Genomic DNA, 21,888 nt, shown 5'->3' on the forward strand with positions numbered 1-21,888 from the left:
TCAGATTTTGGCTCAGAAAAGCATCTCCAAGATGCTTAAAGTACAGTGTAAACCCAGCCCTGCACCGCAGCTACGCGGAGACCACAGCGATCCCGTATTTCAGTGAAGCTTGTGACAGGGCATTCGCAAGTCCTGCTGCTTGCAAAACTCATTCTGGCCTTGGGATTTACTTTGTGTGTGCCAGAAAGGACCCTCACACCCTGAGCTCAGCACTCCCTCACCCACAGGAGAGTGACCGTGCAGGGCCACCCATGCCCGGCCACCACGCAGAGCTGCAGAAGGGCAGCGCCTGCTCCTCGGTGCCCACCTGCTCCGCGTGCCCTTTGGCACAGCTGGCAAGTGTGGGCAGCTGCCAGGGGCCCCGTGCTGCAGAAAGCTGCCTTCCATCCTCCTCCCCATGCCACTGCCACCAGCCACACTGCTCATCACCAGCCACACCGCCCGTCACCAGCCACACCGCCCATCACCAGCCACACTGCCCATCACCAGCCACACCGCCCGTCACCAGCCACACCGCCCATCACCAGCCACACCGCCCATCACCAGCCACACCGCCCGTCACCAGCCACACCGCCCATCACCAGCCACACCGCCCATCACCAGCCACACTGCCCATCACCAGCCACACCGCCCATCACCAGCCACACTGCCCATCACCAGCCACACCGCCCGTCACCAGCCACACCGCCCGTCACCAGCCACACCGCCTGTCACCAGCCACACCGCCCGTCACCAGCCACACCGCCCTTCACCAGCCACACCGCCTGTCACCAGCCACACTGCCCATCACCAGCCACACCGCCTGTCACCAGCCACACTGCCCATCACCAGCCACACCGCCCATCACCAGCCACACTGACCATCACCAGCCACACCGCTCATCACCAGCCACACCGCCCGTCACCAGCCACACTGACCATCACCAGCCACACCGCCCATCACCAGCCACACTGCCCATCACCAGCCACACTGCCCGTCACCAGCCACACTGCCCGTCACCAGCCACACCGCCCTTCACCAGCCACACTGACCATCACCAGCCACACCGCCCATCACCAGCCACACTGCCCATCACCAGCCACACTGCCCGTCACCAGCCACACTGCCCATCACCAGCCACACCGCCCGTCACCAGCCACACTGACCATCACCAGCCACACTGCCCTTCACCAGCCACACCACCTGTCACCAGCCACACTGCCCATCACCAGCCACACCGCCCATCAGCAGCCACACTGCCCATCACCAGCCACACCGCCCATCACCAGCCACACTGCCCATCACCAGCCACACTGACCATCACCAGCCACACTGCCCATCACCAGCCACACTGACCATCACCAGCCACACTGACTATCACCAGCCACACTGCCCGTCATGAGCCACACTGACCATCACCAGCCACACTGACCGTCACCAGCCACACCAACTCTCACCAGCCACACTGCCTGTCACCAGCCACACTGACCATCACCAGCCACACTGCCCATCACCAGCCACACTGACCATCACCAGCCACACTGCCCATCACCAGCCACACTGACCATCACCAGCCACACTGACCATCACCAGCCACACTGCTCATCACCAGCCACAGTGCCCATCACCAGCCACACTGACCATCACCAGCCACACTGACCATCACCAGCCACACTGCCCTTCACCAGCCACACTGACCATCACCAGCCACACCACCCATATCCATGCCCATGCACTCCTTTGGGATGCTGCCACCTGCAGTGGGGCAGTGGGTACAGGCAACAACAGCACCTGAGACTCAGTTTCAACTCCTGAGAGTATGGGGGAAAAAGAAGTACTTCTGCACCTCAGTAAGGAACACTTCTGGATGCCAGAGGGAGCTGTGTGTGCACTGGCAGTCTGTCACTCTCGCAAGGTGGCTTTGTCTCCTGGAGGACAGTGGAGTGTCCCACTGCCCCAGGAGTGGGGAGCCTGGCCCCTACTCCCTGCCCCACAGCCTCTCCTCTGAAGACAACCAGCTGACCATCCATCACCACCATTGCTCTGTTGAATCTGGCAGGTGTCAAGTGTTCAACCAAATCTCTTGGCAGAAAAGATAAATATTAATTTTTGCAGGTGCATGACACCAGGCTCCACTCCCTTTCCCTAGAGAATGACTCCAACCTCTCCTGTTGGCAACAGCAGTCATTTGGCAGAAGCAGGCTGCAGAGTTGAACTGAGAAAAGAAGGATAAGAGAGCAGGAAGAGGAATCACACCGAATATCTTCTCTGTGTTTTGCTTGGCCAGAGCTCAGTTTCTCACTGCTCCACCCAGCCCTTGCACTACTGCTCCACACAGGGCAGAAGAGAGTGAGGGCCTGGGGCAACCAGAACCCCTCCAAGCCCTGATCCTGCAACTTGGGGGACTTGCAACATATTAAGGAACAGTCTTTCAAACATCTCTGAGTCCTCATGGATTAGTTTGCTGAAGTTAGCTTCCAGGTTTTTTTTCATCAATGCTTTATCCACACATGGGAATCTCAGCCCCAGTTAGGAGGGGCTGAGCTTCCTTCTCAGGATATGGATCCCACAACACAAGCAGGGGAAAGCTGCAGCTGTCCTGCCTGCTCACCTCTGGGGCACAGCCAGCTCCAGCAGTGGCACCAGGGAGAGGAGCTTCTCGGGTTGGAGCTGTGGGGACACGCATCCTCCCTCCCTGGCAGCTCCTTCCAGATCAACTCCCTCAGTGGGAGTGAGGCAGTTTCTCCAGTCTGGCAAAGGCAAGACTGACCTCCACCTGCACACTTCACCTCCTAGTGCTTCTGCATTCATCCCTCAGCCTTCAAAAGAACCTGAAACACTGAGTTACCCCCTGCCCAACAGCCAGTGGGTGCCAGCTAAGACCTGCAGGGAGTCGCTCCAGCTTCCCAGCACAGACCTGCAACAACTGATGGATCCATGAGCAACATCCATTCAGCATGGGTGGCCTGAGGGCAGGAGCATGAAAAGTCTTGCAGATGGAGAGAAACCTGACAAAACTGCTTCATCTTAAACTGATCTGGCACAGCATGAAGACAGTACATGACAATAATTGATTTCTCTAAGTACCATCAACCCTCTTCTTTAAGGAGACTTTAGTGGCACCTACAGTCTTTTCTTAGCTCAGTGACCTAGAAACTGCATTAAGATGTCAAGAGAACATGCACGATACAGTGGAGACGCCATTTCCCAAGAATCTGAAAAAAAGATTATTATTATTATTATTGAGAGATATGGCTTGGAGCCAGGGCACTCATTCAGTTGTCAGAAGTATAAATAAAAATGCAAAATAAAGCTAAGCTCAGCTTAAAAATACATTGATTGTACGTCATTGCTCAGCTAAAATCCACATACTCTATTCTGATCACAGCGACATCCACGGGTACAGTCCTTTGAAGTGTAAGCCCAGTGATGAAGTGATAAGGAAAAAATGTTATCTTCTAAGATACACCCAAAATAGGGGACAAATCTTATTGAGCAATAAATAATTTTAATTAAAACTACTTTACAGCTGGGGATACAGTACTAGCAATGAGGTAATGCAAGGGGAACAGGTGGCTGCCTCATAAAAAGCCCTGTTCCACCACAAGCACTGACATTTCAAGGAGGCTGTCAGCAGGTATTACCCTGTGACTGTGCTCAGAGCAGGAGCCCAGCTCTGGGCTTTTTCATGGTGACTTTCCAAAGCCTCACGTGCCCATACTTTGTTGGTGGAGCCATGCAACCAGATGTGAATTGCTGGAGGCGAGTGCTTTGCCAAAGACCTCAGCAGACTCTCCTGCCTCCTGCACAGGTCCTTTGAGCTGGGATTTGCTGTGTGACTCCCTGGCATGGTGTTTGCTCAGCAACCAGTGCAGAACGGGCACGTGTGGAGATAATTTGACAGAAAATTGAGAACACATAATTCTCTATTCAGAGTGGCATTGGTTTCCTTAATTTTTCCTCCTCCTGAGCAACGTTTAAATCAATTACAGTAAAATTAATGACTTTCACAAGCCATTTGCTGAGAGGATGGGCTGGGGGATTAGTGACTAACTAGGTTCCTTGCCACCCCCCAGCCAATTTAGAAAACATTCAGTGTGAAGGCTTCTAACAAAAAAAAAAACAAACTCCTGCCATGTACTTTATTAACATGCTTTCCAAGCAGAGAATCACAGAAACACAGGAGGCTTGTGGGTAACAAGTCACCAACTCTCTCCCTTTGCACTTCAGGGGAGCAAAGTTACGCTTCACAGCACCTAACATAACTTTAGGACAACTATAAACTTTCTGAAGGACAAACAGGGAGGAGAAACTACCTGTAGATGGGGAAAGCACTCAGCTCAAATGCATGAGTGCACAGGCCCTCAAAGGCCCAGAGACACCTGAGTGCTGACAGTTCTGGGAATGGCCAGGGCTTTAGAGCCCGTAGGACAGACACACAGCAGCACTCTGGTCAAAATGGGCTAGATTTCTCCAGAACAGAGGGAAAAACGTTCTTATCCTTCCTCTGTGCCTATGGAGAACAAATCAAACTTGCAATGTGCATGTTCAACCCAAGTTACCCATCTTTGCACACCTACAGATGCTCAGAGGTAACAAGAGCACATCTTCTAGAGCCACGGAACACTTCTCCCTCAACCCCACCATGGCCTGTTCTTTCTCCCACTGAAGCTCCTCCCCACGTTACATGCTGATTTTCCAAACAGCACCCACTGATCTGTAGACCTCTTTTTACGGTGTCAGGTTTGGTGCAAAAGAGGGGTGCAATTCCTCCTGACCCCAGACCTTGCTGAACCTGCAACAGTAGGAGAGTTTTTACTCTTCTGAACTGGGACCTCATTTGACAGGTCTGACAGAAGAACAGAGTGGGGCAAAGAGCAGAGGCATTTTCCATCATTACCCTAATGCCTAGTGCTTCGAAGACATTCAAAGCCTCCAAAAATACCCTGAGCTATATCAGGGCACAAAAGGACCATGGAAGTGATGATCTGACTCACATGCAGCTAAAAGCTTCTATACCCTCCTCACTCCAAAAACCATTTCTTTATCCTAGTCACTTATTCCTGAAAAGGTGTCTGGAAGGACCAAACTGTGGGATGCAGAGAGGAAGGTCTCAGGGCACTGCAGCTGAAGAGGCACTAGTGCTGGGTCCAGCTCTGTACATCATATCCAGGAGTTACAGGGTCAAGCAATGATCCTTCCTTCCCATCCCAGCTTCCTGAGAGTTGGAGGTAAGCTGAGCTTTAGGAAGCCACAGGCATCTGGACAATCTTTCCAACAGTGGCAGCATCAAGCTCCTACCAGAGCAGCACAGGGTGTTTGGGCTGGGCTGTTGCTCTCGGGCACAGAGCCTGGCTCTGGCTCTGGACACCTTCCAGGCATGAGACTGACCCCATGGCTGGTGGCAGGGCTCTTCTGTGCCCAGCAGGAGATAGCCAGCTCCTCTGGCACCCAGAGCTTGCAGGCCAAGCTGCAGATGCTGCTTTTGAAGTGCTGGCTTCAAACAAAGCAAAGAAAAGAAAAAAAAAAAAGAAGAAAAGAATCATCCAGCCCCAAATCCTTTCTCCTTTTGAAGCCTGGCTTAAAAGCAAATGAGAACCTGCAGCCTAGTTGCAATGTGACTGGACTCCTTGGCCTTCAGGGGCCTTTAAGTACATCTGAAAGGCATTTAACACCAATAAAATAAATTGAGCTCTTGCTGGTATTTTTCCTACCCCCCTTCTCCCCTTGCACATTCCCCCCAGGCTGCTGTGAGCCATCTGTGCCTTGCTTCCCAGGGGAAGCAGGGTTAGGTAGAGTGGAGAGATTTGGGGATGGAGAGAGAGGCCTGCCTGGGTGAAAACTACAGGCTGCTGAAGTTCTGTCACACCCCCACCCCCCGGACTGACAGAGGGACAAGGGCAGATCAGCTGATGGAGGGACGAGGCTCAGCTGGTCCTTAACACTGCTGGTAGAAGTGTTGTTCTGTGGGCTCTATTCCCTCTAAAAGTCCTGCCCAAGGCAGTATGAGGGTGGCCTGCAGGCAGCTCTCTGTGGTGTGGTGTTGGTGTTTCCCACACTGACCACGTCCCTGCCCTGTGGCTGCTCTCCCATTCCCTTCCTGACTCTCATCTCTGAGGAGCAGTGCAGACCCAAGGTGGGCACTGGGACCTGTGGTTTTGGTCTGGTATGGGGTTGGTTGGGGTGAAACAAAGTACCTCCAGATGCATGAGATATCTGTGACAATGTGCCTGCACTGACTCAGGTATATCCTCCCAGGTAGAAGGCCTTGCTGTCTGAATGGCCATTCTAAGCTCCAGAAGCACCAGTTAAACCCAGTGACATCAGGCCTTTTAGGTTTCCAAACCAAGGGATGCTCTGGAGCCAGCAGACAGCAGACAGGTCTCAAAGGCAGGCACGGGTGCTGGGCAGCTGGAGGCAGAAGCACCCACAGCTGGAGACCTCCCCAGGGCTGGGGCTGAACCAGACACACGGGTGGCTGCAGCTGAGCCATTCGTGGCACCCTCTCTTACCTCCTTGTGGGAATTATAAGGCAGGCGAGGGAAGTTCTGCCTGCTGTGAAAAGCTCTCTCTGGGGCAGTGTCTAAAGGAAAGGAGGTCAGCTCTTCAAGCCACAGATCAGGCTGTGTGTGCTGGGAAATGCAGACAGGTATTCGAAGCCACTCAAATTACCCCAAATCCTTTGGCTGGAATTGTACAGTTGGGATAAAGTTGTCAGTGTGAAGAACAGCAACTACAAAAACAGGTCAAGCAGAGGAGCTGATCCTGCTGGGCCGGCGATGAGGAGTGCTCCTGAGCTTCCCGTGGGATGCCCAACAGGCCAGGAATGGGCTCGGAAAGCCAGCCTTGCTCTCTTTTAGAACAAACCAGCACTCAGAGGACAGGTTTGTGCTTCTCAGGGGAGCTGGCCAGCTCTGTGATCAGGGCTATCTGCAATGTGGCCATTTCATGTTGGAAAACATTTCACTTTTACAGTCGCCCCATGGAGGGACCCTCAAATATTATGATCAAAACCCAGAAGGGCTGTGATGTTCTTTGCCCCTCCACATGTGTAACTGGAAATCCGGGCTACAGCAGCTCCATGCACTGGGCAGTCCAGTGACAGGAGTGGGAGCTGCAGGTGTGCCCAGCCCTCGGCTGGTGCAGGGGAGCTACTGTGGGGAGCACATCCTGCTCCCTCCACCACATGGTCAGCAGCTGCCTTGTGCATGTTTATGCCAGCCCTGATGTAATTAGCACCTTGACGTGTGTTAAATGAACCAAGCTTTCCAATTTTTCAGAGTGAAACTCTAAAAGAAACAGCTGCAGGTCTGACAGAAATATGATTCTTTCAAAGTCTAATGAATTGTATAATCACTTCAGTCATTATTTTGCATCTTCCTTCCATAAATGCACAGCCACGAGTCCTTGGAGCACGGTGAGTTTTAAGCCTCGCCAAGCCCATCATTCAAGATCCATCAAGCACGTTCCCAAACCTGTCAGGGATGAGAGGCGAGCGGGGTGCAGTGTGCTGGGGGTGGCTGTGCTGGGGTCTGGTGGCACAGGTAGGACACAGACAGCCCCAGCACGGTTCAGAGACCCTCCTGCTTTCACCTTACTGCATTCAGGGCTGCGCTGCAGGAGGGACACGGAGGATGGAGGCTGCTGCCAAATCTGTGCCCTTCATGCTCCAGCACAGCAGAGCTGCTGTTAGGCCTGAGGCCAGACAGACTGCCTGGGTCCAGCCCTGCCAGCCCAGCAGCCAAATGGCCATTCTGCAGACTCAGGGGGAAAAAAAAATATGAAGGCTGGGGTAATTGAGGTGAACTGAGGCAGCAAAACAGAACGCAGCACTGTCCCAGTCTCCCTCCAGCCAGTGGTGAGGGCACTTGGAGAGGGCAGTGACAATGGCTCCAGAGGCAGCACCCACAGCTAATTGGGAGGATCTATGTCATTGATTCCTGTCTAGGACCTAACTGCATTCAGATATTAAAATGAGAGAGATTCATGTAGACAGACAGATTGCTGTCATGTCCTCTCCCTCCAGAGGAAAACACTGCAAGCCAACACCTGCCTATTCCACACACTCCCTGCTCTGTTCATTTAACACAGGTATTTCCAGCTGGTACAATTTTCAATCCTTTGAAAGCTAGATTCAATTGACTTTTAACCACCAGGTAAATATGGGAGACATATATCTACTTTCCTGTATTATTTCTTTTCTATTCAGAACACCTATGGGTTTTTATCCCTGAAGGGTTGTGACTGAAACATAATAAGGGATAGAAATACTGGAAAGTAATATGTGAAATACATAAGGATGTGTTCAAGACTGCATGTTTCTCATCCAGCTTGATTTGAATCTATCCAAACAAATTCCAATGTTATTGCAAAATTCCCTCCCCAGCTTTACATGCAGCAGTGCTGGAAAGGAGCAGTGGTGTGTGTGAGGCTGCAGGAGCTGCTGTACCAAGGTGTTTAAAGCAGGAAGGCAGCTGATGGCAGGGTGATGATCCAAGGGAGCACAGCCAGCTCAGGGAAAGGGATATTAAGCTCCTGGGTTTGCAGGGGGAATTGGGCTTACTGGAACCTAGATCTAAAATGGTTTCAGCCATGCAGTCTCACATACAAACTGCCAGGGACAGCTGGGCAAGAAAACATGAGGCACTTCAGCAGAGGTGACACTTCCCTTGGGAAGGAAGGGCAGGTCCCAGCCCCCTCCAAGGTTGCCCAGGTGTGGGCAGGTCTTGGCAGCCATGCCAGAGGCTACAAGGGCAAAAGGCAGTCAGCACAGGAGCTGCTGCAAGACCAGTCCCTGAAGGTCAAGAGCCTATTTCAGCCTGGAGTTTCAGATGGTGTTCACAGGAAGGGGTGTCTGAAGCACTGCAGGTCCCCACCCTGGGCCTTCAGTCCTCCTTGCCCTCCTCCCGAGTACAGCCAGTCCTGCAAAGGATCCCTGTGGCATTTTGCACCCTGTGAATTGCTGCTGAATCTGCAGCACCACAAACCTCGAGCACAGGCACTGACCAGCTCATTTTTCGAAAGCCTCACCAGTGGTTTGCAACGACAGAAAGGAAAACCAAGAAAAAGCAGCTGCTGCTCGTACGTGGCTGTGGTGAGTGGCATCCCTGCACCCTCCCACCCCCACCCCTGCTGGTGACACCAGCACCTTTGGGACCTGCTGCTTCCTGCTGCCACCTGGAAACTCCACAGGACACAAACCCACACACCTCTGCCATGAGAAAACTGCACAGCTCCAAAGCCCGAGCTGGGACAACATCCAGTAACAAGGAAATAAAGGTGGGGATATGAGGGCATTGACATTGCCATGGAACAACACTCTCGTAACATCTATTTACAAACACTGTCTTTTCAGGATCAAGAGGAGGCCAATTTAGATAAATGCTTAGTACTATAACAGAAGTAAAATCCTTTAAATGAAATAACATGTTATTTATGGTTGTGTTTACTTGCTGCTGATGCTCTCAAAAAAGATCATTCACTGAAAGGATGGAGATGTCCCGCCAAGCACATGGGACCAGAGTTCACTGCTCTTGAGATGCTTTAGCACAGTGGTATCGTAAGTGGGAGAAAAAGATTATATCTTAATTTTGTTCAGTAAGATCAATTTTATGCCTACTTCATCAGAAAAGCAACTGGAAACTGAAAGACAGAACTCAAACATGTCCTTTCAAGCTGTGGAAAAAAGTGGGTATGAAAAATGGCTACAATCTTAAAGGACAAGAGGACCATACTGTCTTTGCTATGTTATTGACTTGTTGGAAATGTAAAGCATGTTTAGATAAACATTATTTTCCATATGTCTTCAGCACATTCACTTAACCATTAAAAGCATTTCTAAAAAATTTATTTTTAGGACTTTTTAATTGGAATTCAGTTCCCAGACAAATGCAGCTTGACCCAGCATGTGTTTAAAAATTACTCATATGGTAGATAGGAAAGCTGCCATGTACCTTATACTAACAGAAAAGTTTAAAAAAATAAGGCTGAAATACATTGTGAAACACTATTGGCTAAATAAAAATGTACTGATAGCTGACTTTAACTTGCATTGGTAAAATGAAATACAGGATTTAGTGAAAAAGCTTATAAAGAAAATCATTACATTTTGTTTCAAACTCAAATGAGAATCAGTCTTAAGAACATCTACTGAGAAAAGGAAATGCAAACAACTATTAAAATTGATTATTTGAGTAAGTGTTTCTTGCTTACGTAGCTGGTGTTGCTTCACATCAATCTCCACTACCTTGGGAAAACTTAAAATTTAGAAACAAGAACCAATGAAGACCCAGCAAAGGGAAGATTGTCATAATAACTCATTTTCTGACTGATGAGCAAAATTCATTTCAAATTATTTCCTCTTGCTGCCTTTGGAAATGGAACATTACGTCTTTGCTCTCTGTGCTCTGCCTGACAGTCACGGGCTGCCAGGGCTCCAAGGGGAATTGGAGGACTCTGGGCACTCTTTGGCATGCACAGGGCAGCGATGCAGGAGGCCAGCACAGACCTGTGAGCCTCACTGCCCTTGCCAGGTGTCCTGCTGCAGACAGGACCAGCTCTGCCCCGTCCCCACAGCGCTCTGTGCAGCAGAACTGGCCCAAGAGGCCTGAGCTGTGTGAGCAGCACGTAACAAACCCAGCCAGGGTTACAGCCACTGCTGTTTACCATGCTGCATCTCCCTCAGGGTTTTCTGCTTGTGCTTATAAAGGGTTACCTCTCAACCCTTACCATTTCTTCTTTCTCAGCTTTGCTTCCCCCAGTCCTGCAATATTCCAGTTCACCTCCACCACGTCTTTCCAAGGAGCGCGTCCTCGCTCTCACTGCTGAGCACAGCAACTGCTCACAGCAGCGAGGGAGCATCTCTGGGCAGCAGTGAGGGGGCATCTCTGGGCAGCAGTGAGGGGGCATCTCTGGGCAGCAGTGAGGGGGCACCTCTGGGCAGCAGTGAGGGAGCCTCTCTGGGCAGCAGCTGGCAGGCAGTGCCTCCACCAGCACAAGGCCCTCTCCTGTTCGCATGATGCTCAGAGCTGGAGCAAATGCTGGTTTTGGGCAGCTGCCAATCTCACAACCCACGAACAAGATCCTAAACAGAACTGGGACATTTGTTCTCTCTCAATCTGGCACACACCATGAGGCAGCATCCCTGGGGGAGCCCCTTCCTCAAGTGCCCTGCACTAAGGATTTTGTGGCTGCTGCCATTTTGGTAGCTGCTACTTCATGCAGGCGATGAAAAACACACCTGGCATCGTGCAACTTAAATGAAAACCTGCAGTTTGTGCTGAAAGCACAGCTACAGAAACACAGAACCTGCACATGAACACAGAGATGGTGCCCTGACCCCCCACCCAGGCGTGGCCCATCGTAACCCCTCGCTCTGTGCCAGGGCAGGGTGCCAGCCTGCACATCCATCCTCAGCCCTGCCAGAGAGCCACACCAACCACAGCCCGGGTCCCAGCCCAGATGGCAACGCTTCCACTGCTGTCTGTGTCAGGCCAGGTTGGTGGCAGCAACCACCAATGAGAAGTTTTAGAACTTGGTGTCAGAGCCTGCAGTCTGTCAGGGTGACTTTGCCTTGAAAGCTTGGATGGCAGCAAAGATGAAAAATGGTTTTGCCATTTTCTCCCTGTCTGCCCTCAAACTATTTATGCCCAGCAGGACACAGAGGGCTCGCTCCCACATGTGGCTCCTGTTCCTATCCCTACCAGCCACTGGCCAAGGGGTGCTTGAAGCTGTGGCTTCCTCTGAGATTGGGGCAGCTGAAGGCTGGGGAAGAAGCACCCCTTGGGCACAGTGCAGAGGCAGCGGGAATTAAGGAAATCTCATTAAATCCACGCCTGTAGCTCACTCAGGGAGGCTCTCTCCCATTTAAAGACAGCCAGGAACTCTGGTCTGTGCCAGATGTGGAGTGCCCAGTGACGCTGCCTCTGCACAAGGACCTGAAACAGCAACAGGATACAGGGGATACACTGAACTGGAAGTGTCCAAGAAGCTGAAACCAGGAGGGGTTTAGTAGAAATCTGTAGTTTTTCTGGGATTTGCAAACAAATAAAATCTATTCCTTCCTGAAGTCCAGAGCTAGCTAATTTATTTCTAAGTGTTCATTTCAACAGGCTTTCTCAGTCTTCCTGACCAAAACACTTGCCAGTACTCCATATGAAATTCCAACTCAAAGAGATAGTCTTAAAGACTTCTGCTACCAGCTGACAGGAAAGTTGAATTCCAGTTTCTGACCTCCTTCTAATGTCATAAGTACAGAGCAACATGAAAAATGCCTAGAACCAAGGCACCAGCTGTGGGTCGAGTCCAGCACTTCATATCCATTTGACACAAGTGTAAATCCACAACTAATAAAGTCGGTAAAGAAGACAGGAAAAATAATCAAGTTTTGGTCCTCATAACAAAATCAGCTCTCAAGAAGGCTGTGCTGAGGTTTTCTGACTCAGTTCATACAGCTGGTGCTGCAACAGCAACACACTGGGTTAACTGCAATGCCAGAGAGGGCTCCTGTGAGAGAGGAACGGTTGGGACCCTCCTAGCAAACCCTCCATCCTGAAGGAATGGACTGGGGGAAGCCGAGGGAAAAGAAGGATCTGTGACTCGTCACATTCCCCACATCCTGTTTGATAAGTGATGCCCAAGAGAAGAAAATTTCAGAAAGGGGGGACCAGAAACAAAATCCAGTGGGTCAGAAGCCTACATGAAGGTGGGGGAAAAATAATGCCTTATGTTGGTATCTCAGGTCCTTCCCTTTGGCTGATACCATGCCTGCAGTTGCCTTGCCAGCCTGTTTTACCCACCAAACTCAGCTACAGGCAGGATCATGCCCATCGAGCTTGAAATCTCTGACATTCAGAGGATTTATGAAAAGTATTTTGCTTTTGTCCCCCTGAAATTACATCATTCTCCTCTTTTATCTGTCTTAAGTGTCAGGAGAGTGTGATGTTAATGAGATGTACAAAGGCTTTTGGGTAGCTGAACAGTTTTATAGTCCCACATTGATAAATTTAAGCATTTGTCACTGTTACCACATTAATGTTTCTTCCTGAGATCAAAGTCTGGATTTGCTGCATTAAGTGGGACCGTCCTCTGCTTCGCATCACCACACGTTACCTTCCGAGGAAATGAATTGTGATTCTGGATTTTTACATTCACAGTTTAATCACACCCTGATTCTCACACCTGCTGATTCCCATCTCTACATGCAGTATGCAAGCCATCTTTTTATTATGGATTTTCTCCTTGCTACCTGTGTGAAAAACCTGACTATCTTGTTTCAGGACAATCACTTTCTTCTGCCTCTGAAAGGCTGCCTCCGCAGTAAAGAATACAGACAATTTCCTCCCTTCTGGAACCCTGGATCCAGTCATGTTAATTTACATTTATATAGCACCTTTCATCCCTGAAGATCCCAATGCACTTTACAAATTCCTGCTCTCTGTACACAGAAGCTGTACAAATAGACAGGCTACACAAACAGACACAGGATCCCATTGCCAGCCTCTGAAACACATCCCTCTGCCTGTATTCCCAGCACACTCGTGGCTATCCAGCTCTGCACGCCCTGCAGCATATCAAGGAGGGAAACATGGCAGTGTGATTTAGAGGCGCATTGGGGAAGCACGAGGAATGTGGGCAAGCAATGGAATGGCTTTACAGCCTGGCTGAGTGACATCTCCTTGGCACCCTGCTACACAGGTTAAAATGAGGCAAAAGCTGATTTGCAGTGAGTTACATCTCACTGCCTCAGTGCTGCTGTCAGTGCCTGTAGAAGTCCAGGTTTGCTGCTCCCTCCCACTGATGGGTAACCCTCAAGCAGTTTATTTTTTAAAACTGTAAAGTATCTGTTTTCTTTGTAATGAAAACATAAGGGGAAATACCCGCCCCCTCCCAAGAGCAGCGGTCGACTGGCTCCAGCCAACGTGAGGATGGAGGAGAAGGGAGAAGCCCAGCATACCTGAGACACCTTTTTGACCACGTCGCTGCCCACAAGGAAGCCCTGTGCGTAGGAGCGCGCTGCGATGAAGGCTCGGGTTGCCTTCACCTTCAGGTCCCTGGGCACCTCCCCGAAGGGTTTGTGCTGCTCGGCGTGTTTCACCATGCAGTCCAGGTACTCATCTGTGATGTGGTACTGGGGGTTCAGCAGCTTGAAGAGCCTCTCCAGCAGGCGTGTCCAGAACTCATTGAGGGCCTCTTCCAAGTTGATGTTGGAGCTCCGGTAGTAGCGGCGCAGCTCGCTGTACAAGTCCTTGAAGACCTTCACATTTTGAGTGTACAATTCTCCATACATGCTTGGAAAAGCATCATAAAGAGCCTTTTCTGACTTGTTCAACAAATCCTGGAAATAACCTGAAAGATAAGAAAAAGGAGAGGTGATGTATCTGTTGGACAAGCTGGAATCCAACAGGCTGTGTCATTTGGCAGCACAACTGAATACCCAGAGAAAAGAGAAGGGCCCTGACAGAGCTTTTCCTCCAACCAACATTACCCACACTCTCAGACTTGAGCCTTAGCCATGAAGATAGAAGGAGGAACCCCCCCATGCTGGAGAACCCTGGTCTGGGCCTCTCCACCTCTTCTGGCAGCCTTACCTGGAAGCAAAGCTGGGTCTCTTTTCTGAATCCGCAAAGTGTCACAGTGTTACTCGTAAGTTTTCTTTACAACTGGCATTGCTTACACAAACCCTAAGCTGCCACATGTTATTTCCAAAGCTCTGGTGAGATGAAACAGGGCTGCCACGAGGACACCAACCCTTCCCAGGGACATCCCCTCAGTCCTGGCTGGGGCAGCCACGCTGGCTCTGGGCACAGCCCCTAAGACAGGAGCCAGAGTCCCAGTGCAGTGTCAGGAACAGGCACATCCTCCTGGGTATTCTGAGACAGGGCTGTACCCAAGTGGTTTTTAACCGAGGCCAATATTATCTCGGGTCTGGGGTTCTCATCCCATTTGCTTACTTGGGTGTGCATCCTGCTTTTGTTTCAGCATAAATAACTGTGTGGTTTTACACCCTTGGTTCAGTGGTCTTAGATGTGACAGAAACATGATGCTCTTGCTACACACAGCAGGGTAAAAATGACAGATTTGACTCTTCCCTTACCAACATCTTTAGCTATTTCCATCCTCTCAAATGCCAGCTACCTTCAGCCTGAGACTGCACAGTGGGGAACTCATAGCAGGATCGGCCTGATTCAATTAACAGATTTACATAAGCAACTTAAATCATCATTGAAGTCAGTGAGAGGAAAAATAATTTAAATAATAATTTTAATTCCAATTACATTTTTACTTTTTAGGGTCTTTTTGAAGCAAACCTGATTAAACTATTCTTTAAATCTAAATTACTATTATTTTTTTTGGTGATGCATGATAAGCTCTAGTTGGAGACAAACTGTTATTCAATTAAAATCAAACAGCTTGTGTATTTAGGTACATAAATTAACTTTAGTGGTCTAGACATATAAGAAAGGAAAGAAAAGTTTCTGAAAAATGCATATTGCATGTACAAAGCTTTATTAAAAAGTATTTTTTGAGGGAATGGCGCTGACTACAATTAAAGACCTCTAAAACTGTAGAACCAATAAAACTCAGATCCATAAGTCTTGCTTATACTCACTGACTGAGAAGGGCCATACAAGGAAGCTTTCCTACATTAAGGATCTGTCATTGGTTTCTCAGATTTGAATGAAGCTAAAACTTAACAAGAGAATTGATCAAGTGAAAAGAACCCTCTGCATTTGCACCACAGGCTGCTAATACTGAAAATTCCTGTGCTATTTTAACAAAGCAACACCGAGCATTAATAGCCTGGCCTTGTCCAGCCACTATCATGTGCTGCTTAATAGATTAAAATTTGATCTAAGAGATTTTTACTTTTAAAAGATTGTGAGCAAGCTAGGTCTTAGCAGAAGTCTGGTTTAGTCACTTACGCAGAAAGTAAAGATCTGTTATCTGGAATGTTGAATAAAAACTGGTTTTCAAATGTACTTTGGGAAGAAATTTATTCTTATTCAGCAAGACTGTGTTGGAAGTTTGTATCTCCAATCATTTTTACTGGGATCCCTCCATCTCTCAAATGACTGATCATGCATCTTCCCCACTAAAACTGGATTTCTCCCTACAGACACCAGGTGTCAGGGCATCAAAGCCACCTATGACCTTGCAGTGGGGGGTTCTCAATAGGGAAAAAAGACAAAACCAGATCCCATCAGATTAGTAAGAAGAGATGCTGCAGCACATACCAATGCTAACGTATCTTATCATAGCCTCTCCTCTGGAATCTGAAGACAAAGGCTGACTCAACCCCTGCCCTCTCCCTGGGTCCCAACTCCCACTCCCCTGCCCCAGCTGCCAGAGAGGAGCTCTCTCCCAAGGTAGGACACTCATAATTAAACCCTGGCAAGTGTTCCTGGCACACACCCGGCGCCCGCCCCGGGAGCCCTGCGCAGACCCCTCTGCTGCAGAGTGCTCAGGTACCCCTGGGAGCTGTGCTCCGTCCCCAGCACAGCAGCTGTGTGCACACAATTCTGGAATTTCGGCCACTCCACCAACATGTGAGAGGCTGCAAGAGGATGATTGCTCTTTGTGAGTTTCTCAACCAGCATTTCTCTCCTGCTCTAGTGTCACACCTAAGCTTGGGCTGAGGAGATCCCAGCGGGGTGAGGTCCAGGCAGCCCTGAGCTCCAGCGCATCCCAGCACTGCTGTGAGCTGACTCGGGGCTCACCCTGCTGCAGCAGGGCAGGGGCACCCTCCCTGCAGTGCCTCCTGAAGGGGCTCACAAGCCAGGCAGGTGACTGTCAGGCAGAAGGTTTGTCCTGGCAGGACACTTGTTGGGAGCTGACTAATCTACGGTGGCTTCATTTTTCTGTTCCTTTCTGCCTGTACAAGGAACAGAAACAGCACTCACCTCCAACAGACATAAGTACAAAGTTTCTCTGATGCTGATGAGGCATCATCAAAAAGCTCTTCCCTACCCTAACGTATCACTCCAAACACCGCTGGTTGCCCATTCAAAAATTAATTAAACTGAGCTCAAACTCTCCTCCTTGTATGATCAGTGTTCTTTTCTGCGTGACAAGAGACACAAACTGAACAATTTGCTCAGCAATCCAGGTCCGACATGCAGCTTTGCACTCACCATCAGGCGGAAGAAAACACCAACAAACACAGCCCAATTTGTCAATTCAAGGCAAAATTACTGCCTTTGTTTTGCTACAAGAGAAACAAGATGTGTATCTCCCTGTTAAAAAATTGGAGCCTGCTCTCAAAAAAGTCCGAGCTAATTAAGGGCTGATGAACTGTTACTTCTCACCCAAGGGAGGAACACTGATTACAGCCAATTCATTTGTGGCTGGTTCTCACAAAGTTCTTCTAGTTTTCCCACACTGAAGGAAAAAAATCTACACTAGCCAGGGAAAATTAATTACCAATTAAGTCTACACGTGTTTGTGATGAATGACTGACCTGGCAGGAAATTTAGATGCCCATTTTGCAGTATCAGAAGGCACTACCAAGTGAGATTCGTCAAGAGGGATGCCAACTTCCCTGTTCCTCAGTACAGTGTCAGCTGAGATCTCCAAGTAACACTGCATCTCCTCCTTAACACTCCCTGCCTGCTAATGTCCAACCTTTTAATGACTTTAGACGTGTCATAGATTATGGATATGCAGGGCTTTGGGATGAGACAGCTTGCTGAAGCACACTTCAGGCTCCTGCCATTCTACCTTGATTTCAGGTAGAAGGAATTATTTATTTGAAGGGGAGCACCCCTTATCTGTAGTCATGGTGGGTGGGGGACCCTCAGGTAACAGGGTGCTCCAAGTCTCTAATAATGCAGCTGTCCCACTGCTCCTGTCAGAAGTTACCAGTAACAGGGCAAGCAGGTACCTTTGGATCTATCAGCTGCCACTTGGTCACCACTGCTGGGTCTGCCCTGGCTCCCAGAGCACCATTAGAGTGCTTAGCTCAGGCAGGGCATGAGCACATGGAGGCAGCTTCACCCAGGTCACACACTGGACACAGCCCCAAGGCCCCTGAGCTCTGCTGACACCACGTCTTCTGTGCCAGCAAAAGACTCAAGCCATGAACTGCACTCATGCACTGTAGCACAGGGCTTTGTCAGCCTCGTGAATGGCATGGATGGAGGGAAAGGGCTCACGAGGAGCCAGTGCTGTCCTGTAAAGCCCTTCTGGCTCCAGGAGGCACCACTGCACTCCCATCCCTGGGGGCAGGAACATAGCTGAGGTGGCTCTGCAGAGGCCATCTTCCCTCTGAAAGGACACATTTGCTTCCACTATGAGTCGCAAGAAAGCAGCTACAGATTCTGTGGACCTGTGCTGAAAAACCATGGCTGTTCTTGGCTTCTGCAAGCCCCAGGAACTTGACAGCACTAGCCAGAGACACCTCCCTGTGAGTCACCTGCTAAATCCATGACTGGCCTTCCCCTCTTTCAAAAAGTTTTCTTCAGGAGCCATTGAACAGGCCAGTCCTTCCTCACCACTGCCAGCTGAGGGACACAACACTGCCAAGCCCAGCAGGTGACTTTCAACACCAGTACTTCAGATAAATCAAACTCAAATTTTCCCTGGGCCAATGCAAGGCACGGCTCCTCAACCAAGGCTGCTCCTACATGAAACATCAGCTTTCACACCCTTGCTGCAAAGTATTCAAAAGAAAAACAAACTGAAATGGAAGTCTGTTTTATTACTATTATCATTGCTTCTCACTTCCAGGCTCAGAAACAAGACAACTGGCTTTGCTCAAAAGAAATTTGCCTTTTGGCAGAGGCCAGGTCTGAAGAAGTCTGCCTCAAATAAAAAAATGCCAGAAGGTTATGAGCAAAGAAATGAAAGGTTTTTACAAGCAAAATGATTCTGCCACCTTGGCTGTGCTTTCTCTTGTTGTTGTAGTGATAAAAACTTATTTCTCAGAGAATTAAGTTTTCAACCAGAATCTATAACCTTTGCATTCAAGAGAGATTGCAAATCCCCACCCATTTCCCTGCTTCACAGCTTCCCAATGTTCGCAGCTCATATTTTCACAGTTTCCACATTTTCACAACTCTGGATTCAAATTGGGAAGCTGTGAACAGCACGGCAGGGACCGGCAGTTTCCCTCTGAAGATGGAAAAGTTTTGAGTTTCTCCTTCCTCAACCCCCCAGCACCAAATACTTTATCCAAGCTCTTTGCTACCATTTGATCACTCAACATCTGGAACACACTGGGGTTTCTTCAACGAATACAATGATGGAATGGGAATGGATGCAGGAGGGACTGAGATCACTGAAGGAAGAACACCCAAATGCTCTTTTGGCATGCAGCAGAGCTGGCTTTCTTCAAGCCCCATCAAATTTGAGAGGCATGCTAGAGGAAATATGAGAAACGGAGAAAGGTGACTGAATTACTGTCAATCTGAATATTATTAAAATTTTAAGCAGAAAACTACAGCACAAAATGTCTTAGGCACAACTGGAAAGAGTTGAGACTGGAGAAACACCAATGGTGTTCTTGTGAAAATGCTGCAAAAGTTTTGCAGCAATGGGTGAAATTAAAACCCAGACAGCTTTGCCTGGTGAGCTCAGTTTGTGGTCTGAGGGCCTAGCCATGAACTGCCAGCACAGCTGGAGGTGGGGGCAACAGTGTGAGGAGGAAGAAGTATCAGATCCTGTATTGTAACTTCTCAATTTTGAGCAAGCACATGAGCCTGTGGTGGAATTCACACAGGGCCAGAGCCACGGAGCATCTCTGCAGCTCTGGAGGAAGGCTGGGGAAATATGCTCACTATGAACAAACTGCTGTGTTTCAGGACTGGGCTGAGAACAGGAGAGGAAATGTAGCTGGTTCTGTGATGCCCTGAACCCCAGCCAAGCAGGGAAAGAAACAGGATGGAGATGTCTGCTAGAGCAGAACTCCTGCTTGGTGCCAGCCCTGTTGGTCTGAGGAACAGTCTTTTCCTGGGCTGAGCTCCCATTTAATACCCTGCTGCAGTTCCCAGTACCAGTTTGCTTCTCCAGTTGGTTCTAATGCTGTTCTTGTATTATTCTTAGAAGGGAATAATTCAGCAACAGATTTAAGCCATTAAAATCCAATTCTAATGTGTTCATGTCTATTTTATTCACTTCAGCAAGTACAATGATATTTTATTTATAAAATTGTTATTACTAATTTAAGTACCACCCATGGCTGTGATGAAGAGCTGATATCAATCCAAGAGCAGCGATATACTCTGCTTCATACCTTGGCTGGGTCCTGCCACAGGAAATAACCACAGTGAGACTGAGGGACTTAGGCTCCATGAGCAGGTAGTCCTGGATACAGAAATCCTGGTGCCATTTTCCTGAGGGGTCACCTCTCTCCTCACAGCTTCACACACGGGTAAAACTGCTGCTGTGTAGCTGTTTCCTCAGTCCTGAGCCACCCTGGAGAACACAGACCCTCTCTGCTGTCTTCTGGATCACTACCATGTACATCCCTCCCAACACCCCTGTTTGGTGGCTGTGGCCAAAGAGGCATCAGGATAAACCAAGGCGCACATTGTAAAAACAAAAATAAGCCCAAACAAATGGAGAAAAAATTAGCTTTCCCCTAGAAGCCAAAGGATGAGCAGTGTGAATAAATGTGCTAGGATGCAAGAAATATGATGCCTTTAGGTAATACAGCTTCAAAACCTGTAGGATTTGCTCCAAAGAGCCACTTGACTCATATTTCTTCTGCACGCTGTGACCTGGGAGGACTGATGAGATGTTGTGGGTCAATGAGACAAGTGCCAGCTCTGCCATGCAAGATCAATTTTGTACTCTCCTAAACCTGCTCAGTGCCCAGCACAAAAGCACTTCAAGATTTTGACCTCAATCCTGCTGGAAGGTTGGTCTAGGGCACCTCCTCTGATAGATGGATTTCTTTTCTCAACTTTTGGTCTAAGTTCATTCTTTATCCACTTGGTCTTTGCCAATATGGTCCTGCAGTTTCAATTGTTGGGTTTTTCCCCCTGGTGTTCACTGTTTGAGATATACAGCAAGTCCCACACTTTCTCAGCATCCATGCTGCCTTGCTACACAAACAAAGGTACTTTCCCCTCTTTACACCTGACAGGCTCTCCAGTCTTCTGGATCACTCCAAGAGCTCTTTTCTTCACCTCTTCTGCTTGGCATTCACTCTTCTTAACTGTGGGTCATCAGAAGCACAAAGTACATCTCCTTTTCTTCACTGGCAATAACCCTGTGAATACTGCAAGGACTGCACTTGCCTTTTTTAGGAATTCATCACATTAGCATTTCACAAACTTTCCGCCACCAACTGGTACATCCCTAATTCTCCCCCTTGCTATTTCCAACCAATTAATCCCCAGCTGTAGGCCTAACTCTGAAATACTGAATTTCACCCTATTTCTATTATTTTTGTTGTCATAGTTATCCACTATCCTCTTCAACAGTGACAACTTTTCCCAGCACTATGCCACCAATTAATCTCCTGAATGCATTTCCTATCACTTGTGCCAGTTTTTAATGGGGCTGTTAACCAGAATGGGGTCTAGGCCTGTCTTGAGAACCACACCTGGGACCTCCCTCCAGCCCAGGAACTCATCTTTCAAAACAATGTATTGCTGCCTCTCCCTTAGCTAATTCACCTGATAATTCCTTTACTAATTTCTATCTTCTTCAGCTTAATTAACTACTCAAGGCACAGATGCAAATGTCTTTGAAGTCTCCTGAGATGGATTAGTTGATAGAACAGGCACGCTGCGTGGAACAGTGAAAGCAGGCTTTGGATATAGGATTTGACCAAATCTCTACAATCTCTTACTCAAGCTGCCTTTGGATAAGAGCAAAAGCTGGCCTACCTTAAACTGGTTTAGACTGGGACATACAGCAGACTGTTTCTTGTGGTAGGGAAAAGGAGAGCTTTTGAGAAAATGA

The 21,888-nt window shown here is 48.8% G+C and overlaps 1 protein-coding gene across 6 annotated transcripts in view; it reads right to left on the bottom strand.

The window, feature by feature from the left end:
• GPC1 (glypican 1) overlaps positions 1-21,888 on the bottom strand; it is a 294,023-nt gene that overhangs the window by 15,502 nt on the left and 256,633 nt on the right. For all 6 annotated transcript variants that reach the window (XM_069024113.1, XM_069024114.1, XM_069024112.1 and 3 more), the window contains one exon: positions 13,934-14,325. In XM_069024113.1, coding sequence (XP_068880214.1) covers positions 13,934-14,325 — 392 coding nt within the window. The remainder of the gene's footprint in view (positions 1-13,933; positions 14,326-21,888) is intronic.

Source organism: Aphelocoma coerulescens, chromosome 9, assembly GCF_041296385.1.
Source record: "Aphelocoma coerulescens isolate FSJ_1873_10779 chromosome 9, UR_Acoe_1.0, whole genome shotgun sequence".
NCBI lineage: Eukaryota > Metazoa > Chordata > Aves > Passeriformes > Corvidae > Aphelocoma > Aphelocoma coerulescens.